General features: G+C 34.3%; 1 protein-coding gene across 2 annotated transcripts in view; it reads right to left on the bottom strand.

Moving 5' to 3' along the window:
• Positions 1-15,145, bottom strand: part of LOC149806504 (guanine nucleotide-exchange factor SEC12-like) — a 47,805-nt gene that overhangs the window by 7,979 nt on the left and 24,681 nt on the right. For both annotated transcript variants that reach the window (XM_089953982.1, XM_089953991.1), the window contains exons 6-8: positions 11,364-11,537; positions 5,032-5,104; positions 4,302-4,461 (exon numbers count right to left, since the gene is read on the bottom strand). In XM_089953982.1, coding sequence (XP_089810108.1) covers positions 4,302-4,461; positions 5,032-5,104; positions 11,364-11,537 — 407 coding nt within the window. The remainder of the gene's footprint in view (positions 1-4,301; positions 4,462-5,031; positions 5,105-11,363; positions 11,538-15,145) is intronic.

Raw genomic sequence — 15,145 nt, 5'->3', positions numbered from 1 at the left:
ATAACAACATTGTCATGATAACTCCATGCTGATATGACCATCCATTCAGGTTGAGTAGTGATAACAAGATTTTCATGATAACTCCATGCTGATATGACCATCCATTCAGGTTGAGTAATGATAACAAGATTTTCATGATGACTATCATGGTGACCATACATATTTTTTATTCATGACCAACCAATCATCCTAAGTCCTTTAGTAATAACCATATGTTGCTATCACCATACAATCAGGATTAAAAGTGATAACAAGATTTTCAACTTTGTGGCTATATTGGATGTCTGAGCAACAGCAATTATGAAAACGAGACCTTGGGATAACGCACATGTTAAGTTTCATGGCAATCCCCTAAGCTGTTGTTGTTGTAGGGGTTTAACACCATTTTTCAGCACACGATAGGCTATACATGGTGGCCAGTATTATTGGTGGAGGAAGAACCCGCGAAATCCTCTAAGTAGTTTAAGAGTAGCAGTAACAAACTTTAGTGGCCATACTCGATGTCAGATTGACACCATTTTCTTTTAGGACCAACCAGACATCACAAGAAATCTTTAAGTGAACTTAATGTTGATATGACCTTCCATTCAGAAGGAGTAGCAAAAGACAAAATATGGAAATAATATGCAGGTGAGACCGAAAGTGAAAATACAGGAACACCATTCTTCCTGTTCCATTCTGTAAGAACCCTAATGAAATCAAAATCTTTAAAACATGTAGCCTCTAGCTGAATAAGCATTAATCTGTTGATTGCTTCTCAATTTAATCTGTTCCATATCTGTGTATGAATAGTGTTCTGTACTGAGAACCCCTTTCACAGTGCTGTCTGAAGGGGCATATACATAGCTAGCTTTAGCCAGCTGGAACAAGTTTGAAAACTGTAATTGTTATGTACTATTTTCCAGAGCTCAGAGGTACAGCCATTTTGATACTTTTGTTCCAAAAAAAGATTTTTCACTAAAATAAGCTCTGCCGAAGTTTAACTTTCTTGAATTAGAACTCTGCTGACTACACCAGATATATTGTTCCATAATGTTGTAGAGCCTTTATTAGGATTTTAAGACCATTAATGCCATAGTCTACTTGTTCAAACCAAGGTATTTTTATCAAAATAAATATCTTTACTTTTTAATTTCATTTTTAGATTCTTATTTATTACATTTATCATAACCTTTAACCTTTATGCTTATAAGTTAGAGTGTGCAACAGAAAATGCTACTGAAACATGAAATACTGGCCAGAACCTTGACCTTGAAGAATGGATATCCACCATGGTGCATGACTAATATATTGGGTTTCACCCTTGAGTCACAATTGGTACAAATGTTATAGAAAGGAAAAGAAAGCATGATGGACAACTTCAGATTATGACCCATGACCTTGAAGATAGGACCCTCAATATGATACATGACCCATAACCTACACCTTGAAGATTGGACTCTCAATATGATACATGACTCATAACCTAGACCCTGAAGATTGGACTCTCAATATGATACATGACCCATAACCTAGACCTTGGAGATAGGACTCTCAATATGATACATGACCCATAACCTAGACCTTGAAGATAGGACTCTCAATATGATACATGACCCATAACCTAGACCTTGAAGATTGGACTCTCAATATGATACATGACCCATAACCTAGACCTTGGAGATAGGACTCTCAATATGATACATGACCCATAACCTAGACCTTGAAGATAGGACTCTCAATATGATACATGACCCATAACCTAGACCTTGAAGATAGGACTCTCAATATGATACATGACCCATAACCTAGACCTTGAAGATTGGACTCTCAATATGATACATGACCCATAACCTAGACCTTGAAGATTGGACTCTCAATATGATACATGACCCATAACCTACACCTTGAAGATAGGACTCTCAATATGATACATGACATACCTGTTAATGATGACACATAAGTAAGTATTCCAAGTTACATCTATTGATCTCAAAATAGCTCTTAAATTATGGAGAGAAAAGGAAAGTGTGACAAAAAACTTTAAAATATTGACCCAGGACCTTGGTCTTGCAGATATGACCTCCAATGTGGGTACACGGTACACTGTTGATAATGAATAAGAATACCAAGTTTTATTCTGAAAGCTGAAAGGACTCAAAGCTACAGAGAGGAAAGGAAAATGTGATGGATAAAATTAAATTCTGACCTTGACCTTGAAGATGGCACCACCAATGTAGTACATGACACACCCAATGGCGATGTACAATTATGCCAAATCTCATCTCTTAATCTCCTAACAGCCCTTAAGTTATGGACAGAAATGGAGAGAGTGAGTGAAAAGCTTCAAATATTATGTAATCACATTGGCCTTCATTGTATGGTTCCAGTGTGGTAGGTGACATTCCAAGTAATAATGTTAAGCAAGTAAACCCAAGTTTCATCCCTTAATCTCAAGCAACTCTGTAGTTACAGAATGGAATAGAAAATATGACAGAAAACTTCAGATATCAAGCTGTAGCCTTAACCTTGAAAATATCCCCGATATGGTTCATGGCATAGATTCTAATGATGATGTCAAAGTATACAAAGTTTCATTCTTGGAAGCTTAAAATATGGGCCACAACCTTTACTTTGAAGACAGCTTCCTGAGAGGTATGCGATATATCTACTAATAGTGATGTATGCATATACCTAGTTTTGTCACTAATTTCAAATGGTACATCAAGCCAATAATCAAAGTGTAGCTGTAAACCATGTGATCTTGACCTCAAAATCAAAAGGTTGAGCAAATATGCTACAGAGTAAATTGTTTTAGTTTTATAACAAGTGTAATTATAGTATAAACAAAATTGCTTAACAACTGGATACAGGAACTACAAGCAAATAAGAAAGGCCTTGCCATAACCTTATTAAACATTTTCCAGGTCAAAGTTACAAACAAGTGTGTTACAGAATGATTGTCTTTGCTCCAGAATGATTCATCCCAAATATTAACAAAATCCATTAAGGCATTTAAAAATAAAAGCAAATGAAAAATTTGAACTGAAAAAGCTCCTATCACTGACCTTGACCCTAAGGTCACAGGGACAAGCAAGCAATTTACAGAACTGATGGTCTTAGCTTCATAATGATTAATCATAAGTATGAACAAAATCATGCAGGGATTATAAAATGTAAGCAAAAAACTGAAGATTCTTTAACCAAAGCCATAACAAACACTTCACATGCAGCTGTACCACTCATAATTATCTCAATGAGTTTGCAAATCTGAATACAGAACTTGTTTTCACTGCTATTACAAACAATTAATGCCTGAAAAAAAAACAATTCAACGTTATTATTAAACCCATTCTAAAACCAAAATGATCTAAACATAGTGCAATTTTGGGAAAATTTGACTCATTTTCAAAATAACCACAATACTGTCTGTAATCAACATATTTAGTCCACATCCTAAGAACTCAACAGTCAGAGATCTTTAATCTGGGTGGATTTTCATGACGACAATATGAGTGGATTCTCATGGTAAGACAATATGAGTGTAGTCTCATGGTCAGACAATTTGAATGGATTTTCATGGTGGATTTTGATTGTCAATCTGTGTGAATCTTCTTGGTGGATTTTCATGGTCAGACAATCTGAGTGGATTTTCATGGTAAGACAATCTGAGTAACATTATAGGCAGACAATCTGAGTAATTTTTCATGGTTAGACAATCTGAGTGTAATTTTATGGTCAAACAATCTGAGTGGATTTTCATGGTAAGACAATCTGAGTGTAACGTTATAGTCAGACAATCTGAGTAGATTTTCATGGTTAGACAATGTGAGTGTAATTTTATGGTCAGACAATCTGAGTGGATTTTCATAGACAATCTGCTTCTAACTTTATAGTCAGGCAATCTGAGTGTAAGTTTATAGTCAGACAATCTGAGTGGACTTTCATAGTCAGACAATCTGAGTGGATTTTCATAGTCAGACAACCTGAGTGTAACTTTAAAGTCAGACAATCTGAATGGATTTTCATAGACAATCTGAGTGGAATTTCATAGACAATCTGAGTGGAATTTCATAGTCAGACAATCTGAGTGGATTTTCAGTCAGACAATTTGAGTGGAATTTCATAGTCAGACAATGTGAGTGGAATTTCATAGTCAGACAATCTGAGTGTAACTTTATAGTCAGACAATCTGATTGGATAACCAGGATCAGACAAACATTTAAAAAATTATGAACTACAAAGAACCAACTCATCATTTTAACTTAAAACTGGTTTTTGAATGGGAGTGTAAAATTAACTGAAATATTACTGTAACCTACTTCGTGCAGGTTCCTGATGAATCCTAATTGTATTATCAGCTGATATACTAAAAAGTGTAAAATCTTGGTTGCCTGTAACTGCCTGAGCACCTTCGGAGATGGGGAGAAATTCAAGTCCTGTCACAAATATACTGTGTGCCTCTCGCACTGAGTATAGCTTCTGAAAAATAAACAAATTTTGGGGAACAAATTTGTTTTGACAGACTGCAAAAGCTTCAAATAAGCCCATTTTTATATGTCTTACAAATGCTGAACAGCAATGAAAATTTGATTGCTTTTTTTATACGCATCAAATGCAGTAAGAAATGTAAGCTGTATTGAAATTTATAATGAGTACAGTATTTTAAGACTGGTTATGCACTGAGGAGACAATAATATATTTTTCAAACAGTCATAAAATTTGGCTTCAAACAGAAAGTATACTAACTATGAAAACTGTTAAATTTTAAAACACGGGAATTAATTCATCCTCTTCTTTTTTTAATCCATAAGAATATTACTCTGGTCATCATAGTTGAAAAGTTTGAGAAAATTATCATCTAGAGTGGAAAGAAACTAAGCTGAATTAAAACAAACGCAATTTTGCTTGCTTTCTCTACATATAAGTTTACAAGAACTTGTTTAGCAAGATCTAAATATCAATATCAATCAACAATGGTAAAAATATGTCCTAACTTAATTTTATTATATATGATAAAACTGGACTACTAAACATGAAAACTAATTTTACCTGAAGACTAAAGGAAATGAAGACTGCCACACTGCCTGATATTGTCCCCACAGCAACATAAACTCCATCCTTGCTATAGACATAAAATAGAAACAAAATCATACATCAAATTGTTGCCCTACTTACTTTGTAGTTACCTGATATCATCTTATACATTCACATCAACTGATATCCCACATTCGATATCATCTAGTTCACTTTATTCTCACATCAACTGATGTGCCACATTCGATATCATCTAGTTCACTTTATTCTCACATCAACTGATGTGCCACATTTGATATTGTCAAATACACTTTATTATGGTTACATTCTGGGTCAACCCAATTAAAAGTTGAGTGCATTATGTCAACTTCTGTCAACACTAGTTGCTTTGAATGATAACAGTTCAAGAATCTGAAAATGACTTAACTAAATGCAATTTTGTGTGGGGTGGGTGAGTGGGTGTATTGTTAAAAGAGAATATTATTTAATGTAATTTTATGCAATAATTTAAAAATTGATACTTTTCAGCGAATTACTCTTGCAACAAAAGCTAAGTTTGTTCTTTTATTAATGGATAAAATTAAAGTATATATAGATTTCGACATGGAAAAAAAGGTAGTGGTGGTACCTGGTCTTGTAACTGACAAAGATAAGTCGCATTAAAGAGGACACCGTACAATTTTTTTATAAGGCTAAGCTGTAAGCATTAATTTAATTTTCATTGATCTGCACATTATGTCAAGTTTTCAAAGCTAGAGTTAAAAATATTAGACTATTTACTAAAGTTTGACAACATTTATTTCGGAAGCAGTTTGGCTGTAGACCAGTGTTTTTGGTTCTAGTTTTGAGTGAAGGGTGATTTAAAAAATGCTGACCACAGGTGATTCATTTGTTCGGCAACATGATGTTGAGCTCAACCATACAACCCACAGAATGGTCTCACTTGTTCACAAACAGCATCTTAAGAAAGCTTCCAATCACACAACAGTGCATTCTATGACAACTGAACATTTCTTACTAATTCAATCTTTCTGAGGATGTATCATAAAAATGGCTTTACTAAATGCAAATTTGTGTGGGTGGGTGAGTGGGTGTATTGTTAAAAGAGAATATTATTTAATGTAATTTTATGCAATAATTTAAAAATTGATACTTTTCAGCAAATTAACAAAACTTGTCTTATTTCAATAGATTAATAGTTTCCATCTTCATGAAATCTGATGGACAAACAATTTCCTCTGTATCAATATTGTTAAGGATTGAACATTGAGCATGTTTTTAATATTAAACATAACGCATGCCACCCTTTTTGAAAGATATTAAATCTGATGAAATCTTTAACTTTAGCATCTAGGTTGGCACCTGAATTTCCCAAATAGCTGCCAAATCCTTCCCTGAACAAATACTGACATCTAGTGCACTAGCTATTGTCAGCCAATTAAGTAATACATGAAATGTTGGCTTATAACTGACTGCTTTACCTTTTAATTGCCTCTTTTTAAACTGCCAAAGGATAGTTTAACATAGAGTTCCAATCATGACTGTTTACCGTTATACATGCTAGTGCAATGGGCATGTATACTGGTGGCATATTTTAATTCTATTATCAAAGATTACTGAAATCAAAATCAAAACACGTCCATGTCAGGGGTTTTGGGAGTAAAAATAATGTTTTTAGTATGATGCCTTGTTATGGGTGGTCAACATCTTGAAAATAAATTTTGCATTTCATTAGTGTGATTGAAGTCTTTGCAGGTAAATTATATTTTTTCAACAAGCCCGAAAGTCACCTCACTTATAATACAGGAGGGGCCCAATCTGAAAATTGAGGAGCCCTGGGCATCAGGCTATCAGATTTTCTAAAGCACTTTCTGTATCCCTTCATTCAGAAATTTTGCCAATTACATTATTTGTACAAGCTCAAGAATACATTCTACAAGCAGACATAAATGACTTCAAGTCAAATATCTATACAAGAAACCACAGGCCCCTAATTTGCTGCTTTTTTATTGCAGTGAATCACCATGTGAGGATTTAGTATGATCATCTGCTAGTGATTTTCTAAAATGAATTATATATTTGCTAAATGCATTGTTTTGCTAAATTTTCTAACAGTTAGGGCTAGTGAAAGTTGTATTACATATATAGGTACAATATATTATTTACTTACAAGTCTGATCCAACTGCAAAGCACAAAGACCCAGATCTGCCACTGACCTGGGTCTATGCAGTTTGTTAGGACTAAGAAACCACTAGTATGTCTATAATTAGTAAGAAACTACTAGTAGGTCTATGATTAGTAAGAAACTACTACTAGGTATATGATTAGTAAGAAACTACTAGTGTGTCTATGATTAGTAAGAAACTACTACTAGGTCTACGATTACTAAGAAAATACTACTAGGTCTATGATTCCTAAGAAACTACTACTAGGTCTATGATTACTAAGAAACTACTACTAGGTCTATGATTACTAAGAAACTACTACTAGGTCTATGATTACTAAGAAACTACTACTAGGTCTATGATTCCTAAGAAACTACTACTAGGTCTATGATTCCTAAGAAACTACTACTAGGTCTATGATTCCTAAGAAACTACTACTAGGTCTATGATTAGTAAGAAACTACTACTAGGTCTATGATTACTAAGAAACTACTACTAGGTCTATGATTCCTAAGAAACTACTACTAGGTCTATGATTCCTAAGAAACTACTACTAGGTCTATGATTCCTAAGAAACTACTACTAGGTCTATGATTACTAAGAAACTACTACTAGGTCTATGATTACTAAGAAACTACTACTAGGTCCATGATTCCTAAGAAACTACTACTAGGTCTATGATTCCTAAGAAACTACTACTAGGTCTATGATTAGTAAGAAACTACTACTAGGTCTATGAATAGCAAGAAACTACTACTAGGTCTATGATTCCTAAGAAACTACTACTAGGTCTATGATTCCTAAGAAACTACTATTAGGTTTATGATTACTAAGAAACTACTACTAGGTCTATGATTAGTAAGAAACTACTACTAGGTCTATGATTACTAAGAAACTACTACTAGGTCTATGATTAGTAAGAAACTACTACTAGGTATATGATTAGTAAGAAACTACTACTAGGTCTATGATTCCTAAGAAACTACTACTAGGTCTATGAATAGTAAGAAACTACTACTAGGTCTATGATTAGTAAGAAACTACTACTAGGTCTATGAATAGCAAGAAACTACTACTAGGTCTATGATTCCTAAGAAACTACTACTAGGTCTATGATTCCTAAGAAACTACTACTAGGTCTATGATTCCTACGAAACTACTACTAGGTCTATGATTCCTAAGAAACTACTACTAGGTCTATGATTACTAAGAAACTACTACTAGGTCTATGATTACTAAGAAACTACTACTAGGTCTATGATTCCTAAGAAACTACTACTAGGTCTATGATTCCTAAGAAACTACTACTAGGTCTATGATTACTAAGAAACTACTATTAGGTCTATGATTCCTAAGAAACTACTACTAGGTCTATGATTCCTAAGAAACTACTACTAGGTCTATGATTACTAAGAAACTACTACTAGGTCTATGATTACTAAGAAACTACTACTAGGTCTATGAATAGCAAGAAACTACTACTAGGTCTATGATTCCTAAGAAACTACTACTAGGTCCATGATTCCTAAGAAACTACTACTAGGTCTATGATTACTAAGAAACTACTACTAGGTCTATGATTACTAAGAAACTACTACTAGGTCTATGATTACTAAGAAACTACTACTAGGTCTATGATTACTAAGAAACTACTACTAGGTCTATGATTACTAAGAAACTACTACTAGGTCTATGATTAGTAAGAAACTACTACTAGGTCTATGATTACTAAGAAACTACTACTAGGTCTATGATTCCTAAGAAACTACTACTAGGTCTATGATTACTAAGAAACTACTACTAGGTCTATGATTACTAAGAAACTACTACTAGGTCTATGATTACTAAGAAACTACTACTAGGTCTATGATTACTAAGAAACTACTACTAGGTCTATGATTACTAAGAAACTACTACTAGGTCTATGATTACTAAGAAACTACTACTAGGTCTATGATTAGTAAGAAACTACTACTAGGTCTATGATTACTAAGAAACTACTACTAGGTCTATGATTCCTAAGAAACTACTACTAGGTCTATGATTACTAAGAAACTACTACTAGGTCTATGATTACTAAGAAACTACTACTAGGTCTATGATTACTAAGAAACTACTACTAGGTCTATGATTACTAAGAAACTACTACTAGGTCTATGATTCCTAAGAAACTACTACTAGGTCTATGATTCCTAAGAAACTACTACTAGGTCTATGATTAGTAAGAAACTACTACTAGGTCTATGATTAGTAAGAAACTACTACTAGGTCTATGAATAGCAAGAAACTACTACTAGGTCTATGATTCCTAAGAAACTACTACTAGGTCTATGATTCCTAAGAAACTACTACTAGGTCTATGATTACTAAGAAACTACTACTAGGTCTATGATTACTAAGAAACTACTACTAGGTCTATGAATAGCAAGAAACTACTACTAGGTCTATGATTCCTAAGAAACTACTACTAGGTCTATGAATAGCAAGAAACTACTACTAGGTCTATGATTACTAAGAAACTACTACTAGGTCTATGATTACTAAGAAACTACTACTAGGTCTATGATTCCTAAGAAACTACTACTAGGTCTATGATTCCTAAGAAACTACTACTAGGTCTATGATTCCTAAGAAACTACTACTAGGTCTATGATTACTAAGAAACTACTACTAGGTCTATGATTACTAAGAAACTACTACTAGGTCTATGATTACTAAGAAACTACTACTAGGTCTATGATTACTAAGAAACTACTACTAGGTCTATGATTACTAAGAAACTACTACTAGGTCTATGAATAGCAAGAAACTACTACTAGGTCTATGATTCCTAAGAAACTACTACTAGGTCTATGATTCCTAAGAAACTACTACTAGGTCTATGATTCCTAAGAAACTACTACTAGGTCTATGATTACTAAGAAACTACTACTAGGTCTATGATTACTAAGAAACTACTACTAGGTCTATGATTACTAAGAAACTACTACTAGGTCTATGATTCCTAAGAAACTACTACTAGGTCTATGATTACTAAGAAACTACTACTAGGTCTATGATTACTAAGAAACTACTACTAGGTCTATGATTACTAAGAAACTACTACTAGGTCTATGATTACTAAGAAACTACTACTAGGTCTATGATTACTAAGAAACTACTACTAGGTCTATGATTACTAAGAAACTACTACTAGGTCTATGATTAGTAAGAAACTACTACTAGGTCTATGATTACTAAGAAACTACTACTAGGTCTATGATTCCTAAGAAACTACTACTAGGTCTATGATTACTAAGAAACTACTACTAGGTCTATGATTACTAAGAAACTACTACTAGGTCTATGATTACTAAGAAACTACTACTAGGTCTATGATTACTAAGAAACTACTACTAGGTCTATGATTCCTAAGAAACTACTACTAGGTCTATGATTCCTAAGAAACTACTACTAGGTCTATGATTAGTAAGAAATTACTACTAGGTCTATGATTAGTAAGAAACTACTACTAGGTCTATGATTACTAAGAAACTACTACTAGGTCTATGAATAGCAAGAAACTACTACTAGGTCTATGATTCCTAAGAAACTACTACTAGGTCTATGATTCCTAAGAAACTACTACTAGGTCTATGATTCCTAAGAAACTACTACTAGGTCTATGATTAGTAAGAAACTACTACTAGGTCTATGATTACTAAGAAACTACTACTAGGTCTATGATTACTAAGAAACTACTACTAGGTCTATGAATAGCAAGAAACTACTACTAGGTCTATGATTACTAAGAAACTACTACTAGGTCTATGAATAGCAAGAAACTACTACTAGGTCTATGATTCCTAAGAAACTACTACTAGGTCTATGATTCCTAAGAAACTACTACTAGGTCTATGATTCCTAAGAAACTACTACTAGGTCTATGATTACTAAGAAAATACTACTAGGTCTATGATTCCTAAGAAACTACTACTAGGTCTATGATTACTAAGAAAATACTACTAGGTCTATGATTACTAAGAAACTACTACTAGGTCTATGATTACTAAGAAACTACTACTAGGTCTATGATTCCTAAGAAACTACTAATAGGTCTATGATTCCTAAGAAACTACTACAAGGTCTAAGATTAGTAAGAAACAAATAGTAGATCTACATTTACTGTGCTGAGACATTACCTTACAGCAAGGCTACACAAGACCTCTGCTCCAGTGTTCAGTGTCTTCTTCACCTTGAAATTACTAGAATCCCACATGGTCAAAAAACAGGGGACTGGTTTGGTCAACCTCTTGCAGGGTATGTTTATTGTGTACAAGTTAAACTTTTCTTTGTTCCCTTCTATCAATCCATACCTGCAGCAAATAAACAAATTATGGAAAATAGTAACCATTGTGTAAAATGAGTACACTACTGCTGTACATATCTCTCTCTTTACATATATATATACAATGAGAATCAAATGCAATACCTAGTGTCTGGTGTGTGCTTGCATACAATGATGAATCAACTGCAATACCTAATGTGTCTGGTGTGTGCTTGCATACAATGATGAATCAAATGCAATACCTAATGTCTGGTGTGTGCTTGCATACAATGATGAATCAACTGCAATACCTAATGTGTCTGGTGTGTGCTTGCATACAATGATGAATCAAATGCAATACCTAATGTCTGGTGTGTGCTTGCATACAATGATGAATCAAATGCAATACCTAATGTCTGGTGTGTGCTTGCATACAATGATGAATCAACTGCAATACCAAATGTCTGGTGTATGCTTGCACACAATGATGGATCAATTGCAATACCAAATGTCTGGTGTGTGTTTGCACACAATGATGAATCAACTGCAAGACCTAATGTCTGGTGTGTGTTTGCACACAATGATGAATCAACTGCAAGACCTAATGTCTGGTGTGTGCTTGCACACAATGATGAATCAAATGCAATACCAAATGTCTGGTGTGTGCTTGCACACAATGATGAATCAAATGCAATACCTAATGTCTGGTGTGTGCTTGCACACAATGATGAATCAATTGCAATACCAAATGTCTGGTGTGTGTTTGCACACAATGATGAATCAACTGCAAGACCTAATGTCTGGTGTGTGCTTGCACACAATGATGAATCAAATGCAACACCTAATGTCTGGTGTGTGCTTGCATACAATGATGAATCAAATGCAATACCTAATGTCTGGTGTGTGCTTGCACACAATGATGAATCAACTGCAATACCAAATGTCTGGTGTGTGTTTGCACAAAATGATGAATCAACTGCAACACCTAATGCCTGGTGTGTGCTTGCATACAATGATGAATCAACTGCAATACCAAATGTCTGGTGTGTGCTTGCATACAATGATGAATTAAATGCAATACCTAATGTCTGGTGTGTGCTTGCATACAATGATGAACCAAATGCAATACCTAATGTCTGGTGTGTGCTTGCATACAATGATGAACCAAATGCAATACCTAATGTCTGGTGTGTGCTTGCATACAATGATGAATCAACTGCAATACCAAATGTCTGGTGTGTGCTTGCATACAATGATAAATCAAATGTAATACCTAATGTATGGTGTGTGCTTGCATACAATGATGAATCAAATGCAATACCTAATGTCTGCTGTGTGCTTGCACACAATGATGAATCAACTGCAATACCAAATGTCTGGTGTGTGTTTGCAAAAAATGATGAATCAACTACAACACCTAATGCCTGGTGTGTGCTTGCATACAGTGATGAATCAACTGCAATACCTAATGTCTGGTGTGTGCTTGCATACAATGATGAATCAAATGTAATACCTAATGTCTGGTGTGTGCTTGCATACAATGATGAATCAACTACAATACCTAATGTCTGGTGTGTGCTTGCATACAATGATGAATCAACTGCAATACCTAATGTCTGGTGTGTGCTTACATACAATGATGAATCAACTGCAATACCTAATGTCTGGTGTGTGCTTACATACAATGATGAATCAACTGCAATACCTAATGTCTGATGTGTGCTTACATACAATGATTAATCAACTGCAATACTTAATGTCTATTACAAAAACACCATGTTGAATATGATTGATATGAGATCAGGATGACCAAAACCACAATTTCATAAATTACATTTTAATAAAACTTCTCAGATGAAGTAACCTATCAAGTACAGAAGCACTGAAATACATTACTACATAGAGAGGGTGAGTCTGATTTGAGTAACTAGTACAGAGGCATTGAAATACATTACTACATAGAGAGTGTTAGTTTAAGTACAAGTACAAAGGCATTTCAAATACATTATATTGAGAGGATGCACATGATTCTGTTGGCAACATGTGTCATCCTTCATTTTATACTTTGCATACATTATATGCATCAGTTTAAAATGTTTATTGAACAGTGCAAAGAAATTGTGTAAGTATTTCAAATACCACTATTACTCTGAACAAAAATCAGCATTACAGATTTAACTAGTTTTGCTGCATGTCTATAACAAATAAGAAATCAAATGAATTTGATGGATGCATGAAATGGCTATTTTTACTTGAAATTAAAACAGCATGAAATCTGTAATGATGACTCTTATGTTTGACCAGATATTTCTGATTTTATCTGCGTCGGTTCTACCACTGAGCACAGGTTATTTTCCATTAGGACCAAAAACAGATATTTCTGATTTTATCAGCATCAGTTCTAACACTGAGCACAGGTTATTTTCCATTAGGACCAAAAACAGATATTTCTGATTTTATCAGCATCAGTTCTAACACTGAGCACAGGTTATTTTCCATTAGGACCAAAAAAGCATCATAAGAAGCCTTCTGGTGGAAACCCCACGTTGATGTGATTTTTCAAGATGGATGCTATCATGGCCATAGTCGATATCAGTCTGGCATCATTTCTATTTAGCACTAACCAGACATTTTAAGAATTACTTTGGTGAAAGAACATTGTTGATATGACCAGTCATCTAGGAGAAGTAAATAACTAGATTTTCATGATGGATGCCATATTCAATAACAGACTGGCACCATTTCTATTTAGTATCAACTAGATGTTATAAGAAATCTTTTGGTCGAAACGCAATGTCAATATAAGAAACAATGACAAGATTTTCAAGATGTGGCAGTAATATTACAAGTCAGATCAGCACTAGTTTCATTTATGTCCAACTAGACATCACAAGAAGTCTTTCAGTGAAAATCTATTTGCTGATATGACCATTAACTCAGGAGAAATGGTGATAACAAGATTTTCAAGGTGGCCACACTGGCAGGCATAATAAATGTCTGAATGGCACCATTTGGTCCAACTAGACATAGTAAGAAGCTGTTTAGTAAAAACCCATTGGTGATATGATCATCCTTTCAGCAGGGTTAGCAATAACAAGATTTCCAAGGTGACCGTTGTGGCAGCCATATTGGATTTTCCTTTAGGACCAACTAGACTGATTGTTAAATTTTATTCAAATATGATATAGAAAGTCCATAATTTTTCAATCTTATTTGAAGTGTGATATAAAAAGTCCCTGATTGTTAAGGTCCTGATCTGACTCTTCCTCCCATTATATCAAAACAGTCCAGTCATTTGAAAATACAGAAAGCTTAAGCACAGCAAACATTAGGATCAATCTGATATTTGTCGAAAAGAGGGCATAGGAGGCTAATATTTTACATAAAAGAATGGATTTGAACTTGTAAAGATGCAACTACAAATAAAAGCGGCCGAGTGGTCTAAAGCACTTTCCGTTACGGATCACTGCCATCTCACCTGTCTGCATAGGTTCGAGTCTCGGATTCGGACAATGTGGGTATGTGAGAAAGCTTGCCAGTAGTTTCTCGAGGGTCGGTGGTTCTTTACAGGAATTTCCTGGGTTCTTCCTCCACCATTAATACTGGCCGCCATGTATAGCCTATAGTGTGCTGAAACATGGCATTAAACCCTACAAC

Source organism: Sinohyriopsis cumingii, chromosome 1 (genome assembly GCF_028554795.1).
Source record: "Sinohyriopsis cumingii isolate HCF-2022 chromosome 1, ASM2855479v2, whole genome shotgun sequence".
In the NCBI taxonomy this organism is placed as follows: domain Eukaryota; kingdom Metazoa; phylum Mollusca; class Bivalvia; order Unionida; family Unionidae; genus Sinohyriopsis; species Sinohyriopsis cumingii.
Note: the sequence above shows the minus strand (reverse complement) of the source record. Positions and strands in the feature narration are given on the sequence as shown.